General features: G+C 41.6%; 1 protein-coding gene across 1 annotated transcript in view; it reads right to left on the bottom strand.

Moving 5' to 3' along the window:
• Positions 1 to 1,070: 1,070 nt before the first annotated feature.
• ccdc102a (coiled-coil domain containing 102A) overlaps positions 1,071 to 19,719 on the bottom strand; it is an 81,021-nt gene continuing 62,372 nt past the window's right edge. Inside the window, exons 8-10 of the mRNA XM_080458624.1 lie at positions 14,593 to 14,763; positions 13,641 to 13,744; positions 1,071 to 3,218 (exon numbers count right to left, since the gene is read on the bottom strand). Of these exons, the coding sequence (XP_080314750.1) occupies positions 3,086 to 3,218; positions 13,641 to 13,744; positions 14,593 to 14,763 (408 nt within the window). The 3' untranslated portion in view covers positions 1,071 to 3,085. The remainder of the gene's footprint in view (positions 3,219 to 13,640; positions 13,745 to 14,592; positions 14,764 to 19,719) is intronic.

The raw sequence follows: 19,719 nt of genomic DNA, 5'->3' as shown, positions 1-19,719 counted from the left end.
CTATTACGGCCCCGTGGAGGTTGTTTGTGCTCATTTTAAAAAGCATCTTAAAAACGTTTTCCAAGCCTGTATTATTTTTGAATCACGTGCACATGAAATTACCAAAAAGCTCACAGCTACTGTTTTCTTACTGCTTCTTTCTTTCCAGCAGTTTCAAAAAGAAAATTGTTTGTACAGAAAGTTTACTTCAAATTAGTGTGAATTAGTATTTGCAGGTCCTATTTTATCACCATCAGTTCCCTCAGGTTGGCCTTATGATGTGTACATGAGTGGGAAGTGGGAAAGGTCCAAATTCCCAGAGTGAAAAGTGCGTGGAAACACGGTCAAGCTGGAAATTGTGAGCAAATCTCACCTGTTGTGACGTACTGTATTTTCAGCAACATAACTTGTTTGTAGATAAGTGGGTGGAGTTGATTGTCTAAAAATGGTAAATTCTTATCTTGCAGTGCCCATATGCAGACTTATCTTTCAGTAGGTCACTGTTGCCATCGGTGTATAAATGTGACGCCTGCTGTATTAAACTCCCTTTATCATTCTACTTCCACAACAATGTTGGAGGCTGACCTAAAAGCAAAACAATGCATGCTGGATCTTTACCTATAAAATGTATAAAGGAGTCAAAACAGCTCCAGGGAATCCTGTTAAGTGCATCAATTATAATAAACTGTGGACTGTATGTTTCAAATGCTTTCTAACATCCTGTGCTTGGTGCATTTACAGCTGTTTGTTTGTTTTTACTGCAAACAGACTTTAATCAAAAAACATAAATCCTATAGATTAATTTAACTGGACCAAATGTGCGAATACACAGCATACATTTTTTACAAAGAAATAATATCAAATGGCCACTCTTCTTAAAGTGTGTAGAAGATGGAAGTATTCATCTTCTACAGACTTTCTCAACAAACCTGAGGCTGACATACAATAAAAATCGGATTATCTAAACCAAGGGAATAAGAAATAGCAACAGTCGTATTGTCAATGAGGTTTTCATCAACATGTTTTGTTCGTCACACATTACTCCTGCACACAACAAGAAGGAAGAAAAACACAGTGAGTCACATTTTGTTGTATGTACAGTTGACATTTATAGAGCTAATACAAAACAACTGTGGTACAGATCATTTATAAAAACCTAAACAACAACAACATAAATAGCAGTAATACAGAATCCTGATCAGTACAAATGTCTTGGTCCCCTTCCAGCGTTCCAGAGTCGAGACCGAGGCAGAGCGAGCGTGGACGGTGTTGGAAGATTAATGACGCTTTATTGCTTTTACAACTGCGGAGATTCGCCAAAGCTGGAAATGATCACGGCCCTCAACTTCCTGCTACTGAAAACATGAGCTGTTTCAAAGGAGCCTCTTAATATTAAACCTACAGAAGCTTAAATTCATTTAATTGTGGAGGGTTTTTATTACATCGTCAAGAGAATTACTGGCTATAATTATTTAAAATTTGTAGGACTTTTTGCAGGAACTTTTAAATATTTAATGGAAAAGTGAATATCAGCATCAACACTGCAGAAAAAAAAAGTAATACATCTACATCAAGGGTCTGCAACCTGTGGCTCTTTGGCCCTTCTGTAGTGGCTCCCTGTGGCTTTCACTAAATTCTACCAAAATAAACATTTGATCTGGTTTTCATTTGATTTATTTTTAACTTTTGGCTTAAAAGGGCTTTTAAAACTATTTAAATAGCTAAAGCAAAAACAAATAAAAGTTTAAAAATGGGGGGAAAAGAGTCAAAACAGCTCAAATTAAAAAGATAAAGTTTTTTTTTGTGGCTCTAGTTCAATTTGATTTGGTGGAAGGTGACAAAAACGGCTCTTTTGGTCATAAAGGTTGCAGATCCCTGATTTATACATTCAAACCCAATACAACAACAACAATAGTCATCTGAAGGTATTAAGTTTCTCGTCTCCTGGACGTCCACAGAATAAAACCTGTGAAGACACACAGGTCCACAACAGCTTTTCTTCAAGCAGGAGACTCACTTCCAGCTTTTCAAGACGCAGTCTCGGCACTCAGATTTGATTGAGGCCGGATCGCACCAGGGAGACGATAAAATCATCCTTTCATGAGCTGTGAACATGCTCGTGCCACGTGGACCCGCCAGTTCAAAAACTCCTTGGCGTGGCCGCTCAGTGTTTTTCTCCTTACATTGATTTCTCCTCAGCGGAGCACAAAACTCCCGGAATAAAAGGATGGTGATGCGGATAGACGCTACATTAGCTTCCTCACTGTCCCTTCCTAATGCTGATACATGAGGCTGTAAACAGGAGCTCAATCTGTTTAACGAGGACGTCGAACAAGGTGTTTACTCTGGTCAAGTTTAATTGGCACACGCCGGGTCTGAATGTAGCTTATAACCATCTGTTCCTTCACACTTTGGTTTGAGCTTCACACATTCAAGAGTAACTCTTATAACACACACAAGACTCAAAAGACTGGCTACTGTGTGTACTGTGTGAAGCATGAAAACTCTGTCCTACAACTCATCAGAATCGGTAATGATTTTAATGAAAAAAAAACCCAAACAAAAACAAATTGAATTTGATCCATGAACATTGGTAATCTATGACCACCGGACAATAATCCTGCTGGTGTAGACGAGGAGCTGAGGGACATGAGGACAGTCTGGATGGAGAGGATGCTTTGTGAGGTATGAGAGAACGAGTACATCCACGTGATTGTACATGTTTGCCTCTGCCTGTGCAGTTCAGTGACGGGAGCTTTGATGGGCAGATCCGTCCGCACCGTCCGGACATCTCGGTAACGTCTGTTACACTCCAGCTGGGTTTGATGTTGTTGTTTTATGTCTACAAATACAAGTGTGTCCACGCATGTCTGATCCACCCCCCCCACCCCCCAAAAAACCCAGATACATACCTCCTTGTCCTGTATTTTTCATCAGTGATTATTGAGAAAACCAACTGACGCCTTCCTGACACCAACAGGAAGGAAAACGCGAACCTGTCCGCTCGATCCGGCAGTCTATAAAAAGTTTTACTTGCAGGTTGGAAAAGAGTTCATTCATCCCAGAACGACAGTGTTCACCTTCTCGTCGTGACTGCTCATAGGCATCAGGGGATCTGCAGCTGCAGCTCCTCCTCCTCCTCGTCCAGGTCGCTGCCGGGACCGTCCGGGTTCTCGGGACCGAACCGAGCCGATCGCATCTTCCCGAACAGACCGGGACTCTGCTGCTGCCGCCGGAGTCTGTCGAGAAAGACAGGAAGACAAGAGGGCGTGAGACGACATCACCGCACCAAGGAGTCTCAATGGAGGATTAGACCTCAGACACAATAGTGCTGACAGAACAATCCATTCCCTGTGTGTTCATTTGGAAGTGAAAGCGTGTCTCTGTGTATTACTGCGTTAGGGAGATATACAGTCGCACACAAATGACAGAAGAAGGAAAAGGAGACGTGCCTGTTCTAATGATGTGAAACATACCGTCGAAAAGATTGTGTTACTCATCAGAACATTTCAAAACTAACAGTCAATGTTTTCATAAATAACAAGTTTGTATTTGATATTAGGCTAAATAACCAGCAATATAGACTGAGGATTTTTGCTACGTAACAAATAAAATGACAAATCATGTACCTGAAATGAAAACTCTTCCTCCAGACACATGCTACTTTCTGTCTACTTGAAATAGTTCTCTCCAGTACTGGCTTAAAACCTGGTTTTTCTCCAAAGCCTCCAGACAATTCTAAATCTAGAATAAAATGTAAAAACCTTCTTTTAACTTATAAAGCCCTTAACCGTCAGGCTCCATTGTATCTTAAAGAACTGTTAGTCCCATATTACCCCAGAAGAATACTTGGTTGTCATAGTGCTGGAGGTTTCTAGGTTTTCAATAAGTAGAATGGGAGGCAGAGCTTTCAGCTATCAGGCTCCTCTCGTGTGGAACCAGCTTCTGGTTTCAGTAAAGCAGGCTGAAAAATCTCTACTTTGAAGGTTAGGCTCCAGAGTTTCCCATTTAATAAAGCTTCCAGTTAGGGCTGGTTCCGGACACCCTGGTCCATATCCTAGTCAAGCTGCCATTGGTTAGGACTGATGAAGGACCTTTGCTGAGCTTCTTTTCTTTCTCACTCACCATGAGTCACTAGAACATGTCACTAATATTGCCTCTCTCCCAGTCTGTGCTCTCTGCCTCTATCACCCTGCAGGATTTCTGACAATGGAACTGAAGTTGCTGGTCAGAAACTTCCTGCCCTGATCCGTCTTCACTGAGTGGATCTGACTTATCTGTCTGTCCTATCCTTTTCTCTCCTTCTATCCCCTCCCCCCAACCAGAATAGCAGAAAGCCGCCACCACTGAGCCTGGTTCTGCAGTTTTCTTCCAATAGAAACGGGAGTTTCTCCTTTCCACAGTCACTTATGCTTGCTCATGTGGATTTGTTGGGTTTTGTTGGGTAAAGCTGCCTTGAGATGACTGTGTTCTACTTGGCGCTATATAAATAAAGCTGAATTGAATTGAAATGGCTCTTCTCGGAGCTTCTCAACAGCAAATACGACTACTTCTCTTTTTCATCTGAGTTAATTATCCGTCTCTCCAGGTTCAAACCCCGGTTCAATATGATTTTAATTACCGGGGGAATAACTGGATGATGGGTTTGGTTTGAAGTGAAATCAAAAAGTCAAAAACTCAAGTTGGACCAATCGGTTTATGAGAGGTATAATTATGCTATCTAATTGCGTTGATCTCTGAATAGAGACACAGGAAGTCGATCTACATGACAGAGTTCATATCAATGAACCAGAAAAAAGGGAGAGAAAAAAAATAGGTGCAATCTCACTCTGAGCTGTATTCATCTCAAACTGGTTTAGAAAGACAATTACTATTGATTTTTCCCCCCCAGGTGCAAGCTCATTCTATTACCAAACGGACCTTGAAGACCAATTCTTTCCAGGCTCTTTTTCTCAGACTGTCCTTGTTCTCCCACTAAACACAAGATGTGAGAGCGACCACAAGGCTTGAGGCATTAAGGCTCTTTGTATGGCAGAATGGAGTTGAATCCATTAAAGTGAGTCTTTGCTGATTCCCTCTTTGTTTGCACAGTGTATGTATTGATCTCACATTCCAGCGGAAATCCAAACTCCCACCAGAGAAAAATGAATCAGGACATGATCAGTTACATAATTAACATAATTGGGACTGTAAAAGGTTAGAAAGACATAAGATGGACTGGTTAGATTTCAAAGTTTCAATAAGGAAAACCATCACACTTACAGGAAGAACATGTCAATTCTGCACGGAGGAGCCTTTTTGGATAGTCAGGCAGCTTTATTTGTATAGCAGATATACTGTAAGCAACAATGCCATTCAGAGTGCTTTGCATTTATTGCAAGAGCATTGAGTTAAAGGTGAATAAAAACAGTGAAAGATAATCAATTATGGATTCTAAAACAACAACTAAAAGAGAAACATTAAGCATTGGAGCTTAGAAGTAAAAAAGTTGCAGTGCAACACATAAATTCTGTCTTTGTTGCAAGGTAGCAGTAAACAGAAAGGTCACCGGCCCGGTTTTAAAACTAAATGTCTGAGCCATCCCGCAGTTTTCAGAGAGTTTGTTCCAAATGTTTGGTGAATAAAAACTGAAAGCAGCTTCTGTATGTTTGGTTCAGACTCTGGGAAGATGAAGAAGGTTTGATCCAGACGACCTGAGAGCCATTCAGAGCTCTGGAGACCTGCGGTAATATTTAAAATCTATTCCCTGTGTGACAGGAAGCAAAGTCCTGAGAACTGCACTGATGTGGTCCACTTAATTGAACTCGAGCAGCATTTTGAAACATCTGTTTGATTTAATTTCGGAATTCTTCAAATGTTTTCAGGAACACCAGTTACGACAGAATTACAGTCGTCAAGTCGACCCGCGACAAATGTATGCGTTAACGTCTCTCTGCTAAGGCCCCGTTGAAACGACAACGTTTCAAGTGAAAACCAGTCATTCAGAATAGTTTCACGTTTACACGGCAACATTTGAAAACCGATGCCTATTTACATGGAGATGGAATGAACACTGAAAATAATGTAGTTAACACCTCAAGCCACAAGTTGGCACTGTTGTTTGTTTTTGTAATGAAACCAGACACGCATGCACGCAGAGAACAATACACTATAAAGATGAACAATGAGAGTTCATGCACAGGTCTGAACACCGCTGTTGTAGTGAGGAACACATCCAAACTAACTCACAAAGGTCAAAAGAAGAGGAGATGGTGAGATGGAAATGTTTAAGAAGTTACTTTTCTCTGTCTTGTTTCACCGCCAACATGTGGGCCCGATTGACTGCTGCTCTTAAAATGTTGCCAACTTGACATTCACATATTGTGAGCTTCAGGACGGTCAGTTTCCAAAGTGAAGGGGACACCAGTTTGTTTGCTGAGTCAAAAGCAAATCCCAGGATCACAAAACAGGAACAGACAAACTGGATGAAACCTGAAGGAAACCAGCAGAACTGTTTTTCAACCACGTGACTGGTCCAGATTTAAACCTGCACTGTTCAAAGTTGTTATTTAATGGTTAACAAAGATAAAACTAAGGCGCCTTCTTTCAGCTTCACACGTCTTTCCAGGCCATTTCAAGGCAAGTCATAGCTGGACTCTTTCCCTCTGTGTTTCCCCAGGAATCAAATAAGCAGACAAGCTCAAACTGCTGAGTCACTCCCAGTCTTTAGAAAGTGACTACTCACTTAAATCTTTGGTCTGATTGAAGGTATTGAAGGGAAGAAAAAAACCAACCCCAGACAATATGCACTCCCTGTCTTGCCGCTAGGCATCGTTTGTTGACACCGACATACTCAATTATACTCTAACTAAAGTGTCGTCGTCTGACTGGATCTTTGCTTGTGTTGTATAAACTCTCCTGAATACATTGAGTTGGAAAAGAGCAGCTTGCTAAATAAAACCGCAGTATTGTAGATCCTTCTTTTTTTATGCCCCCCTGTCATCATCCGTCATCGGCTGTCTAACAACAGTAAAAAAAATTCTCATGGAGTTATTTCTTCTGTGACACCGGGGGACGGCATTAAAGTGATGCATGTTTCCTTCACAATTTTATTTCCCCATTCAGGTTCAGGTGATTATGACAAACGACTGTCACTAAAAGTGTTGAAGCAGGAGCCACACAGACATCCAACCCACTGATTCCACTGTGAACCTAAACCAGATTACTACTGTTGGATAAAACCATGCGGTGTTTTTCTCGGCATGAACAGAAAAGCTTTAATGATATACTCATCCCACAATTTTCTTAAGAAGTCAAAGAGCACTGAACTATGATCACATGACTAATACTGGAAAAGTGTGGTTTTTGTGTGTGTGTGTGTGTGTGTGTGTGTGTGTGTGTGTGTGTGTGTGTGTGTGTGTGTGTGTGTGTGTGTGTGTGTGTGTGTGTGTGTGTGTGTGTGTGTTTCTTATCGTCTGGAGTTTTGAGAGTCTCACACCTCTAAACCTTTCATATCACAGATGATGGCTGGTATTAATCGTATTACAATGAGATAAAACCTTAAAGATCTCCTCTGCATGTTAGGATCTGTAAAACAGAATAGCCTCTGTTTTAACGTCCTCAGAGTAAACAGAAGAATTACACCAATAGGGGTATATGTGCCTCTGCAGTGATCACATTACTAATAAAGGCCTAAATATGCTATTATATATATATTACTGCCGCCATACTCCCATGGGTTCCTCACAGGGTGGGACAACATTTTGAGTCCAAGCATCCACGAAACAGGTTAAAAACTAAAATATGCATTTGTATTTAAAATTCCGTCTAATAACTCACCTTGTATTGTCAACTCTGTTAGTGAAAACATATATAAATTACTCACACAAGTCATCTGAAGCTTCTTTGTCCCAATGTCCAGGTAAAGTAATGTCCTAGATTTGCCTGCATCACAAAAACATTCTGTATTTTATCAGAACGATTACTTCTCTTGTCTTCTTTGTTTCTTTTGGTGGTCGCACACGAGCTATATAGCACAACACTGCCCCGATAGGTCATCAATGGTATCATTATTATTATTATTATTATTATGCTATCCGCGCACTATTGTTGAGCATTTTGGGTTCGTCTTAAACCTTCTTTTGCCTTATCCCATGCACATTTCACAATATTACTGCCTTATATCTAACATTTAACAGTTGAGCAGTCTTATTCCCGCCAGTCGATTGTTAGTCTCTAACTTTCTACAAGAGGGTTTCTCACTTTCTATCAACCCAAAACATTCTCCGTGAACACGTTGGGTCAGGCTCAGAGCAACGAGCAGATAAACAATCATAACGTTTGAACAACAAAACCAGCTCGGCCACTAAAAGCCACTCAGCAAAGCTGCAGGAGAGAATGACTATCATCTACAGAAAGACAAGAAAACCGAGTCGAGTCATAGAGTAAAGAAAAAGAGATCTCTGCTGCGTATTTGTTCCAAACAACGTTGTGGTCAGTCAACATGAGGATTGATGGCTTCCAAGGGGGAAAAACAAAAACACCCAAAGGAGCAACATTGCGGCCATGATGCACCGGATCATGTTCCTTACACCACAAAGAGAAACCTGAAGAGTGTGACTGTGTGTAAATGAAGACCGTGATGTTTTTTGACAGAGGAGCTCGATAATAATGCTTCACCGCGGCAGCACAGCGACCAGGATAACTGTGTGGGATAATTGTCGCTTTTAAGGTCCCGTCACAACTGAATTTCACTTTTTTTATTTTATTTTCGCTGGCGTCATGGTCATTTCAACAGAATCACAGTAAGCCGAATAAAATGCAATCGACAGTTCCAGTAGCTTTTCAACAGCGGCCCAATTTTTATCCCACCGGAAGTCCAACCATTGTAATCCATCTGTTCACATTTCCACAACTCTTCTTTAACCATCGCTTGACGTAAATCTGCTGTGAAGAATCTTTTAATATGTCGACATTCAACATGTCGTTTGAGACTTTTCGTTATCAGTCAAATCTAACTAAACTGCACTAAAGCTCATTGACTTGTGATGCATGACAACGCCTGGGTTTTTATTTCATTCACCACCTTCTTGTGTGACACTTACCTGATGAAGTTTGACTTACACAATAATACTGATCTACAAACTGTCAACAATCACATGGGTGAATCTGAAAGATGGATTGGGAAAATAATATTTTTAATGAGGTTTGAAGGTATATTGAGTAGTTATATACATGATTAGGATGAGGAGGAGATTCAATTGTGGTTTGTGTAACTCCAAGAACAAATGTTGATCTGAATAGACTTCAGTTCACCAGCATGTGTTTCTTTTGGGGGGGGGGGGGGGGTCTCAGCTAACTTTGGCTCTCTTCTCAAAATTCTCCTCAAATTTGACTCAGACAAAGACGTAGTGGTAAACATCTCGAACCTTCGAGAATACTTTGGGGTGGATGCCTTTCACAACCAATGAAGTCCTCCAGAGCTGCTGCATCATGTACAACTTCAATTACTGCGACCAAGAACTGGAAAGGAACTGATCAGAGGCCGTGACATGTAACCCTGTGATTTGATCCCTCGCTGACTTCTCACCTGTAAAAACCACTGATTGATTTGTCCTTGCTCATGGTGCTCTCTGAGAATCTATCCTTCATCGCTGGGATTATGGCTGATTTTCCAAAAAAAAGACACTTGGCCTTATGTTACCTGAAATATCAGTGGAAGTCCACTATTCAGAGCAAAGCTCTAGTCAATTTTAACATGTTTAAACAACAATAAAACAACAGTAAAAACCAGACTGAGCAGGACACAAAAAAGAGCATTTAGTCACTATGGTGCAGGCGTCTGCCACTTCTATGACTAAACAAGCCACGGAATGTAACACAGCTCATAAAGTTTTATATAGAGTTCTGATTTACTTCCAAAAAGACTTAGGTCAGGCATTTTAGCTGTTGCACCCTATTTAGCCATTTTTAGAATATTTCACCATTTTGCCCTTTTCTTATTTTTAGTACTTCAGTATATTAGCAGTTTTTATCCCTTTTAGCCTTTTATCTATTTTCCTTTGTACCTTTTCATGTGGCTTTGGCATTTTTTAATTTTTTTTACTTTATTAAATTGTTTTTATCTATTGTGAGCAGTTCGTGCTATTTTAACTTGCGTCTTTGGAAAATAGTCTTGTCTGCACATAAATTATAAATAAGACAAACTTGTTTATTCACATGACATCTTTCTGGACAGTTGAAGAGCCACTGCTTGCAGACCTCCACCCTAAATCTGTTCTTTTATCTGGTAGTTCCATTTTATCCCACCGAGTGATACGAGTAGCTGCGGCTGAAGCAGCTCATCTTCAATTGAAAAGGAGGGAAACCCTTCACACACGCACACACACGCTTAAACCTACAGTCAATTCAATGCCACTAATAACTATGAGACGCAAGCAGGAAGAAGCTGGAGTAACAAGAGCAAATTGAAATATGCACAGGCATTTTTACGTCTCTTTCTTTCAGGATGTCATGTCTGTTTCACTGTTGCTTTCATTGTTCTTTTTGTCACCGTAATGCTTTTTCTGTCGCGTTATTTTCACTGCGGTTCGTTGGCCTTGCCAATAAATCAATAAATTCCACAACAGGAAGCGTGTATCAGACCCTGCGGTGGCACCATAATTCATTTGGATATATGTCACTGAAGGCCGAAGCAGGACAGGAGGAAAAAAGAAAGATGAAAGGAAGAAAGAAAGAAAGAAAGAAAGAAAGACGCACAGGCATAACATGCAAGCTCCACGAAGAAAGGCTCAGAGCCCACAGGCAGCGGTGATTCGCACCGATCCACTGATGTGAGCTGCGACTGCAGCAGAGATGTGTCACTGCAGGGTTTTTCTGTCACTACCCTGTACGTTTCTCACAGAGCGACTCGAACCTCCTGTCTGGAGAACGGCCGCACTTTCCCTTAACATCTCCGTACATTTATGTGTGGAAATGACACACACACACACACACACACACACACACACACACACACACACACACACACACACACACACACACACACACACACACACACACACACACACACACACACACACACACACACACACACACACACACACACACACACACACACACACACACACACACACACACACACACACACACAGAGTGTATGATCACTTAGGTCGGTGGCACATGGAATAAAACACGTTGACAGCACCAAGTGATGTAGTGACAACAGAGCCATCCATCAACACATGACACACACACACACACACACACACACACACACACACACACACACACACACACACACACACACACACACACACACACACACACACACACACACACACACACACACACACACACACACACACACACACACACACACACACACACGCAGCAGTACATTTACTCACACACACGCATGCGGACACACTAAAGTGAGAAAAAAAAAAAAAAGAGAGAGAAGGGCTTAAGCTACACCCTCTGAAAGAACACACAAAGATTTGTGTCAGTCTCCAAAACCGTTACCATGCCGACATGCCTGTCACTCCTCCACCGAGCGGAGCAACGAGTGAGCTCTCTGTTACTACGGTAACCTGCGACTAGGAGCACGGCGATTGGCTGCTGGACGCCGGAGCGGAGCGACGTGGAGAAAATAAGGAGAGTGCAGAGGGAGAGGGAAAGACAGAGAGCAAAAGCGCGCACGCACGCACGCGCACACGCACGCGCACGCACGCACACACACACACACACACACACACACACACACACACACACACACACACACACACACACACACACACACACACACACACACACACACACACACACACACACACACACACACACACACACACACACACACACACACACACACACACACACACACACACACACACACACACACACACACACACACACACACACACACACACACAAATCTTTAAACAGTAAGAAAAGCAAGTGTGACACTAAAAACTACAAGTAGGCTGTCAGCCTCACATATTACCGGACACGCACGCACCTGAACATAAGAAGTATTTGGGAACGAGTGCTGTTGCTAAACATGACGCCACTCTTGCTCTGAGTACAGAAATTCTTCTCCGGGATTAATAACCTTCTCCGTGCAGTCATCCACTGTCCTTGTGGTTTTTCACAGCAGAAAGACAGAAGTTGAAGAGTTGATGGTATGAATCTGCATGTGAAAATCCTGCATCAAACCCAAACTGAACTTTAAAAAAAAAAAAAAAAAAAAAAAAATGCAAATACATGTTGTGTGCTGGTACATCTGGGAAGCTTGCTGAGATTTACTGCGGAAACTTGCAACACATCTTATCATTGTTTGCATTATTTATTACAAAACATTTTCCTTAACTGTTTTACATACCATTAAAACATCCCTAATCATTGAATATTTGACTGCAGTTTGAATAATTTCCATCCACAATGAGAGTGAAATCCCCCTAAGAGAGATGCTCCAGCACAGCTTCATCATGATGTGCTACACTCAAGCATGGTATGAGTATCAAGTGTCCATTAGCCTCTCCTATAAGCAAGTCATTCCAGTGGGTGCTGTCACATCTCTACTCACCATGCAAAATCACGCTAAGCTCCTTCACAGGGAATCGAATGCAAAGTGTTATTTTGTTTTGAAGCAGCAGCATATTCTGCTGCTGAAGAGTTACCTGAATCCCCCGAGAACACAGAAACTGAATTTTATAGCCCCGCGAAGCTCAGAGGATCTGCATGTGTGTGGTCCAGGTTGTTGTGAAATTATAGAAATCTCAGGGGAGTCTAGATTATATATAAATGTATATATGTACATATAAATGAGCAATTTTATGAAAAAAACCCAAAACAAATTCCAGCCCTTCATATGATCTGGTATGATAGCGTCTGCTAATGGCACCTCAAGTAAACGTGGATCAGCTCAAAGCTAAACTTCTAGAAGTTGAAGGAAGCCGATTAGAAAACTGAACGAGCTGCTAAGAATGTATGCACACGCAGTGACTTATAAATAAATAAAAGGTTGGCTCCTGCTGATAACGGTGTCAGACGTGTGTGGGAGGGTGAAGGTAGGTTCAGCAGATAATCCATGAAGCTCGGTCCCTTCAAATCAAAGTTAGACAACCTATCCAGTGCAAAGTGATGAATTTAGATGCAGGTGTTGCTGCTGATGCTCAGCTCACATGCATCTTTATTAAATCATTATCATTAGGAGCAAATACACGTTCTTCAGATTGTAGTAGGTTTGTTATCTCAATATAAAAGTGAGATCCGCCAATGTTAATGCCGGGCTGATCACGTGAGATCCAAAGAGCTGCTTCAGTCCATTAGAGGTACTGCATCAGTGCTTTAGTCTTGTTGTCAATCTGTGACATGAGCGTCACTTAGAGAGGCCTGGAGCTTCTGGTGTGGACGAAACCAGCTCAATCCACATCAAAGTTTTAATGCAGAGTCTGAGCTGTGGGGCACAGTCGAATGTAACAGAAGATCTGTCCACAAGCTATTAATCTTATCAGATATAATTTTCTAATATGTTCGTATTTAGGAGTAAAGTCTTGAATGTGGTATGTGTGTATGTGTGTGTGTGTGTGTGTGTGTGTGTGTGTGTGTGTGTGTGTGTGTGTGTGTGTGTGTGTGTGTGTGTGTGTGTGTGTGTGTGTGTGTTTGTGTGTGTGTCTTACCTGGACTGTAGGTGTTCCAGTTGTACCTGCAGGTTCTCGGTCTGCTCCACCTGCTCGTCCAGAGACCTCTGCAGCTTCCTGGTCTGATTGTGAGACTCATCCAGCTGCAAACGCATATAAAATATGCTGGAGGATTAGGAAGCATGGAAGATGGATGGACGTTTCCTGCATTCATATAAGAAAAACAATGTCGCTCCGAGCTTTGTTTTTAAAGGAAACTTAATTACCTCAATTCCCTGTCGTATTTTTGCTGAATTGAGGCATTAAACGTGTCCCCAGCAGCTCACTCTCGCTCTGTGTAGCCTCGTTTCTCCAGATGCACAACAAGTATGCGGCAGAGGAGCAGCGTCATTAGTGAGGTCGTTGTCCTCTTACATGTTTCATGATTTTGTTCTATCCTAAGTGTTATTTTCTCCTCCACAAGCGTCTTGTCTCATCATGTGAGCGACGCTGGTAAGTGAAGCAGCCGTCTCAGAAGTGCTGATGTGCGTCTTTCTCATTCACTGGTGCTTCAGGCTGAGCAGCTGGGACACTTTGTCCTGCTGCCACTTTCGGTTTTTACAAACGGTAGACAATGCAGCCGGGATTACGAGAGAGTCAGAACACTTTTCACGTTGTTGATGTGTGATTACAGCATTTTATTTAGTCTCATGCCTTCAGCCTTAGAGGCTGCGGCCACCGTTTCTTTCATCCAAACAATCAAATATTTCCTCTGGCGAACAAATACAGAATGTCTAGAAGTTTGTTTCGGCCACACTCGGTTTTGGGATTAGATAAGGGATATCATCCAAATAGACATTGTGTGTAAATGTATTAATTTACATTAATTTCCTTACCCAGCCTTCATTGCAAGCTTCACCTTAAACTGACTTTAAAACTTGTTTTCACCTAAAAATTCACCCATTTGAATTCCCTAAAACTGCAATAACTCCTCCTCCAAAGCCGTCCGTACCTCGTCCTCGGCCTGTCCCAGCTCTTTCTTCAGCTCCTCCACCCTCAGCCGGAGTTTCTTCACCTCCGCCTCGTGGCTGTCCACCCTCCGGTTGGCGTGGGCGAGCTCTGCCGTCTTTTCCTGGAATTGTTTCTTCAGCTTCGTATGGATATGGCGAAGGTCAGCCAGCTCCTGAGAACACAGGTTCAGACATTCGTTATTTTAATAGACCCACCAGCCTCCGTCTCCAGATTAGTAGATTGTACAGAGCAGCACTGGATTTGAAATCAGTGGTAGAGGAGACTTTTTTTAAGCATGAAATCACCTTCGATTTTTATCACAAACATGTAAAAACAGAGCTAAAAGTAGAGCTTGTCTCAATGCTTCTTTTCATTATCAGCCGTTATGTTGCGGTACAGTCAGGCGGTGACACACAGTCTCTACATGGTCCAAAGACGTGCTTGTTAACTGGCCAATTTAAACTGATCACGGGTGTGATGCTGTGTGATGGAGACACTCTTGAACACAATAAAGAGCTCCTGAATCCTCGTAACCCTGCTTTTAATAAAGTGGGTACAGAAGATGCACGGATGAATACATACACACAGTGACTAGTTTCTCTGGTAATTAAAGTCTTTTACATGTTAGAAAATGCTGAGTTTTCCTCTATCCAGATGAATATAATCATCGTAAACATGAAAGAACACCAACGTATGTACTGCAAATTTGTGGAAAATATGCAACAATCCAGCTCATTGCTCGATTAATCAAATCGATGTTAAGTCTTCCATCAGAGGGAATAAGTTTTATATCAAAACATAACATCTGGAGACAATTAATTACGGTGAACCTGCTAAAATGTTTGAGCCTTTCGGGATGTTTCTATTTTCCTTCTTGGCAGATGCAATTTTAATACAGCATTTTACATATTGTAAGAATATACTTTCACGTTAAGAATAAACAGAAGAGCCAATTTCCAGGACTTGTTAGCAATGCTTTGTCATGTTTATAGGATCATTAATATCATCAGTGGTGAAATCTGTTGTGACTGTGAAATCAAAGTATAAACCCACTGTAGCTTAAAATTACCTGCACTAAAAGTCCCACAACCAAATTATCCCACTTTTTTTTTTTTTTTTTTAAATCGCACAAAATTAAAGGAACCAAAAAAAACTGCTGCTGGACTTTGTGTTTACAGGAAACACTCACTAGGATCCCCTCAATCACTGACAGAGACACTGTTAAACAAAGTGCTCATTAAAAAACTAATCCAATTGGTTCCACAAACTGTATCAAGGCCCCCAAACATTTCTATTGCTCTTTTTTTATTTTTTTTTATTTCATGCCTTCTAAAGAATTTCATTCATTAATCACAGAGACATTTAATGGGCAAACGAACATTCTGCAGAGGATTTCATTTACAGCAGCAGTGCTGAGTTTTGTTCATAGTGCTGTTTTTTGTGGACTGCATTGAGAGGCTCGACTCCAAGCTCTCCGTTCAGCTTCATGATGACACTTTCATGAAATCCAAGTGTTTTGGATGAGGAAGATGTCAAAAAGTTGCAGGGCCTGGATAGGACACCAATGGCATACTGTGACAAATACCCAAGAATAAATACAACTGGGAAGCATCCAAGTAAAATGTCTTGTTGAAGGAGTGAACACAAAAGGGGTTTCAAAACCTACGACACACAGCCTCTCAGTTTAACAACCTGACCACTGCAACAACTTCAGAATAATGAGGCATGAGAATAAATCTAAAGCTAAAATTTCCCAAACACACATTCATACAGCTTTTATTGCAACTTCTAATTTGAAATAAATAAAAACTTAAAAATTACAACCCTGAAAATATGAAATCGGTACAACACAATACCACATTAAATGCTTTTAATGGCGTGTAAACAGCGGAAAAACAGTTTAGAAGGCGACTCTAACCCGAACCAGCAAAACTTTGGGAGCATTTTTGGTTTCAGTTTACATGACATCACTGCTCAGAGCCACTAAAAGCGCAAATCTTTGAAAACGTCTCCCAAAGTGGAACTTCTCAAAAACGCTCCAACCCAGTCTCCATGGAAACGCAATGGAACGCCATGGAAATGCAACTTTTCTGAAACGCCAGTACTGCCCATACACACCACGGCCAAAGTAAATAGCAAAAATCATTTCATTTATTATTTTATTTGAATGGGACAGTAAATATGCCAAATTTAGCTCGGCGCTAATACACACGTAGTCCCATGTGGTAAAAACATATCCCCAAACCCAGAACATACATAAGTACGACTATACATGTAAGGCAAAACTTATCATGTCACAATACATATACGATATAACATGCACGAGAAAAAATACCAGATTACAAAACAAACAATACAGCATACAAAAAAACACTACTATTCTTCTGCAGATGTGCAAATAGAGGGACGATATTTGTCTCCAGAGTGTCATGAATCCAAGTCCACATTCTCCTGGGACTTTTCTTGCTTTCTTTGAACACAGTCTACAAATGCCACAACGCCTTTGAGAAACACATGAAGGGAGCCGAGTCGTCATTCTAGTTGTATGAACACATTTTGAATCGCTATGATTTTCTGACTCTGTAAGGAAATAATCTCAGCCTGTCTATAGCCACACAACCATGACAATGGCCGATCTAAACACTTTCACAATACGACACAGGAGAAAAGGTTTCGAGCCACAACAAGAGATTGTTTCTCTTATTGTCTTGTTGACGAGGAATGATGAGACAGAACTTCAGGAAACCTGTCACGTTTGAACCAGTCGGAGCAGCTGAATTCAGAGCTGTTAAATACGTGCTGTATGACTAGAGCTACAAGAAGCTAGAGAATTTGGACTCGGCTCTAAAAGAGAAGTGACCTCAGAGAGTGCATCAAGCTCTAGTTCAGCTTTCTGTGGCCAGGAAACCGCACCCTATCTAAAAGACCGGCAACGACGTCCAAGATGTCCTTACACCAGGCGTATGGGCCTAATGGCCTCTGAAAGGAAATGTCTCAATCTTGATACCTGGATGTGTTTTTCTCATCGACTCATCGGGGTGTAATTGTTGGTGCTTGTGGTTAAGGTCACATTTAGTCCAACAAAAAGCTCCTCCACAGGTTTGCCCTGGGATGAGGTAAGGAAAGTCTGCACTTGGAACTAATGGCGTCATTAATAATGCACCATTGTCACTCACTGCACTTTCATGTACTTTGATGGCGTTGATTCAGCCCCCCCCCCCCCGCCCTTGCCGTCTCACACCTAATGGCTCCCCAGGCACAGCAGCTTCCAAGAAGCCTCTCTGAACTCACTCACAACACGATGGAGAGAAATGAGATATCTCCAGGAACAATAAAAGACCAGCCCGCATGAAGGACTGGGAAATGCCCTTCACTTATTTACTTATTCATATCTGGAATTTCGGATAAACCTCTCACCTTCATTATGTAGTTAATATTTCATTTCTTAATCATTAGAAGGGTTTTCTTCTCGCAGAAAACGCTGAGCACAGAGAGAGCGTTTAGTTCTTTAAAACCAACAGGCAAAAACCAGAAAGTATTATTTCCACGATAATTTAGGCAAACTGGCTGAATGCCAGATCGTAGCAACCAAAGGCGAGCTGAAACAAAGGGAGCGGTGGGGTAATGCAGAGGGAATAGAGAAATGGAGGGAGGGGGTGGGGTATCAGGATGAAGGAATGAGAAGACAGATGAGGAGCAGGGAGTGGTGATCGAGGTAATTGGGAGGGTGGTATATCATCGCACGATAAAGGTGAAGCGCGAGAACAAAAGGAAGCCGAAACGAGTGCCGTGTATGAGCGAGGGAAAGACCTCCAACAAGAAGGAGGAATGGAGGGAATCACAACCACGAGACACTGTTACTGTCAGTCTGTCAAAATGCAGTGGGTGGTTGTAGATTCTCACCCGCCCACTGATGGAGGGGAATCTTTGAATGCTGATTTTTAGAGAAGGGCCGCAGAGTGGTGAATTACCAGTCTATCCTCTCACCAAGAGGACTGTGGTTAGATTTCAGACTTGGGGCCATTCTGTGTGGAGTTTGCATGTTTTCCTCATGTAAATACCAAACTGCCTGGAGGTGTGGACGGAGGGAGGGAGGGACGGACGGATGAATGGAGGGATGGCTGGATCAAGGCTTGTGGAAGGACAGACGATGGATGGATGAATGGATGAAGTGATGCGATTGGTGGATGGATGCACACATGACTCTGTGAGCAAATTCACATGGTGACTCCAGCTTTATTTTAAAAAATTAGTTTGTGACATTTATTGTCGCAGAAAATAAGATTTTCATAAAGTTCAGCACTTCTGTAACCCTGGTGTGTGTACGTCCTTGTCATCATTTCAAAAATGAAATAAAACAATTAAGAAATCTCTTTTCTATTATGTTAAATAGAAAAATTCTAAATTTAAATTGTTTTAAATGATTTCGGTCACAATACTGTCAATCACATGTTATCAAATCATTCGGAGCATCTCTGAAGCTCAATCAAGGTTTCAAATTAAGCAGCAGACCAGCATCCTTCTCATATTAGACGCTTTTGTATTAAAGGGAATCCAATAATTTACTCGTAGAGAAATTAAATAGCCAACTCATGTAAAAAGCTAAATCCAAAGAAACACTCCTAACCAGGACATATTACAATTCAAAGAGTTAATACAAGAGGAGCAATCCTTTATAGCCACCACATATGAGAATACAATGCTGTGATGCAAAACATAAAATGACAAACCATGACAGCGAACACACAATCCTGACCTGGGATCTGTCAGACGTGATAAATGAGGCATGTTTCTGACGTCTGCCTCAAACAAGACACGCAGGACAGGAGTGTCAGTGTTCCCCGGAACTTCTATCATTCCAACACTGTAATGAATGGAAGAGGAGAGGGAGGCTGGCTCTATTATACACAGCTTGCAGAATGATCTATGAGCATCAATGTGAGCTTTAACATGTGTGTATGCGGATCTGTGCATGACTATTATTCAGGTTCCTCAATGTGTGTGTGTGTGTGTGTGTGTGTGTGTGTGTGTGTGTGTGTGTGTGTGTGTGTGTGTGTGTGTGTGTGTGCCTGCTAAATGTTTCTCCTTGACTGGAGAGACCCTGAAGTCTGCTGCTACATCTGTTCAG

This window comes from Lipophrys pholis (genome assembly GCF_963383615.2).
Source record: "Lipophrys pholis genome assembly, chromosome: 2".
NCBI lineage: Eukaryota > Metazoa > Chordata > Actinopteri > Blenniiformes > Blenniidae > Lipophrys > Lipophrys pholis.
The sequence above is the reverse complement of the archived record's forward strand: the minus strand, read 5'-3'. Positions and strand labels throughout refer to the sequence as shown.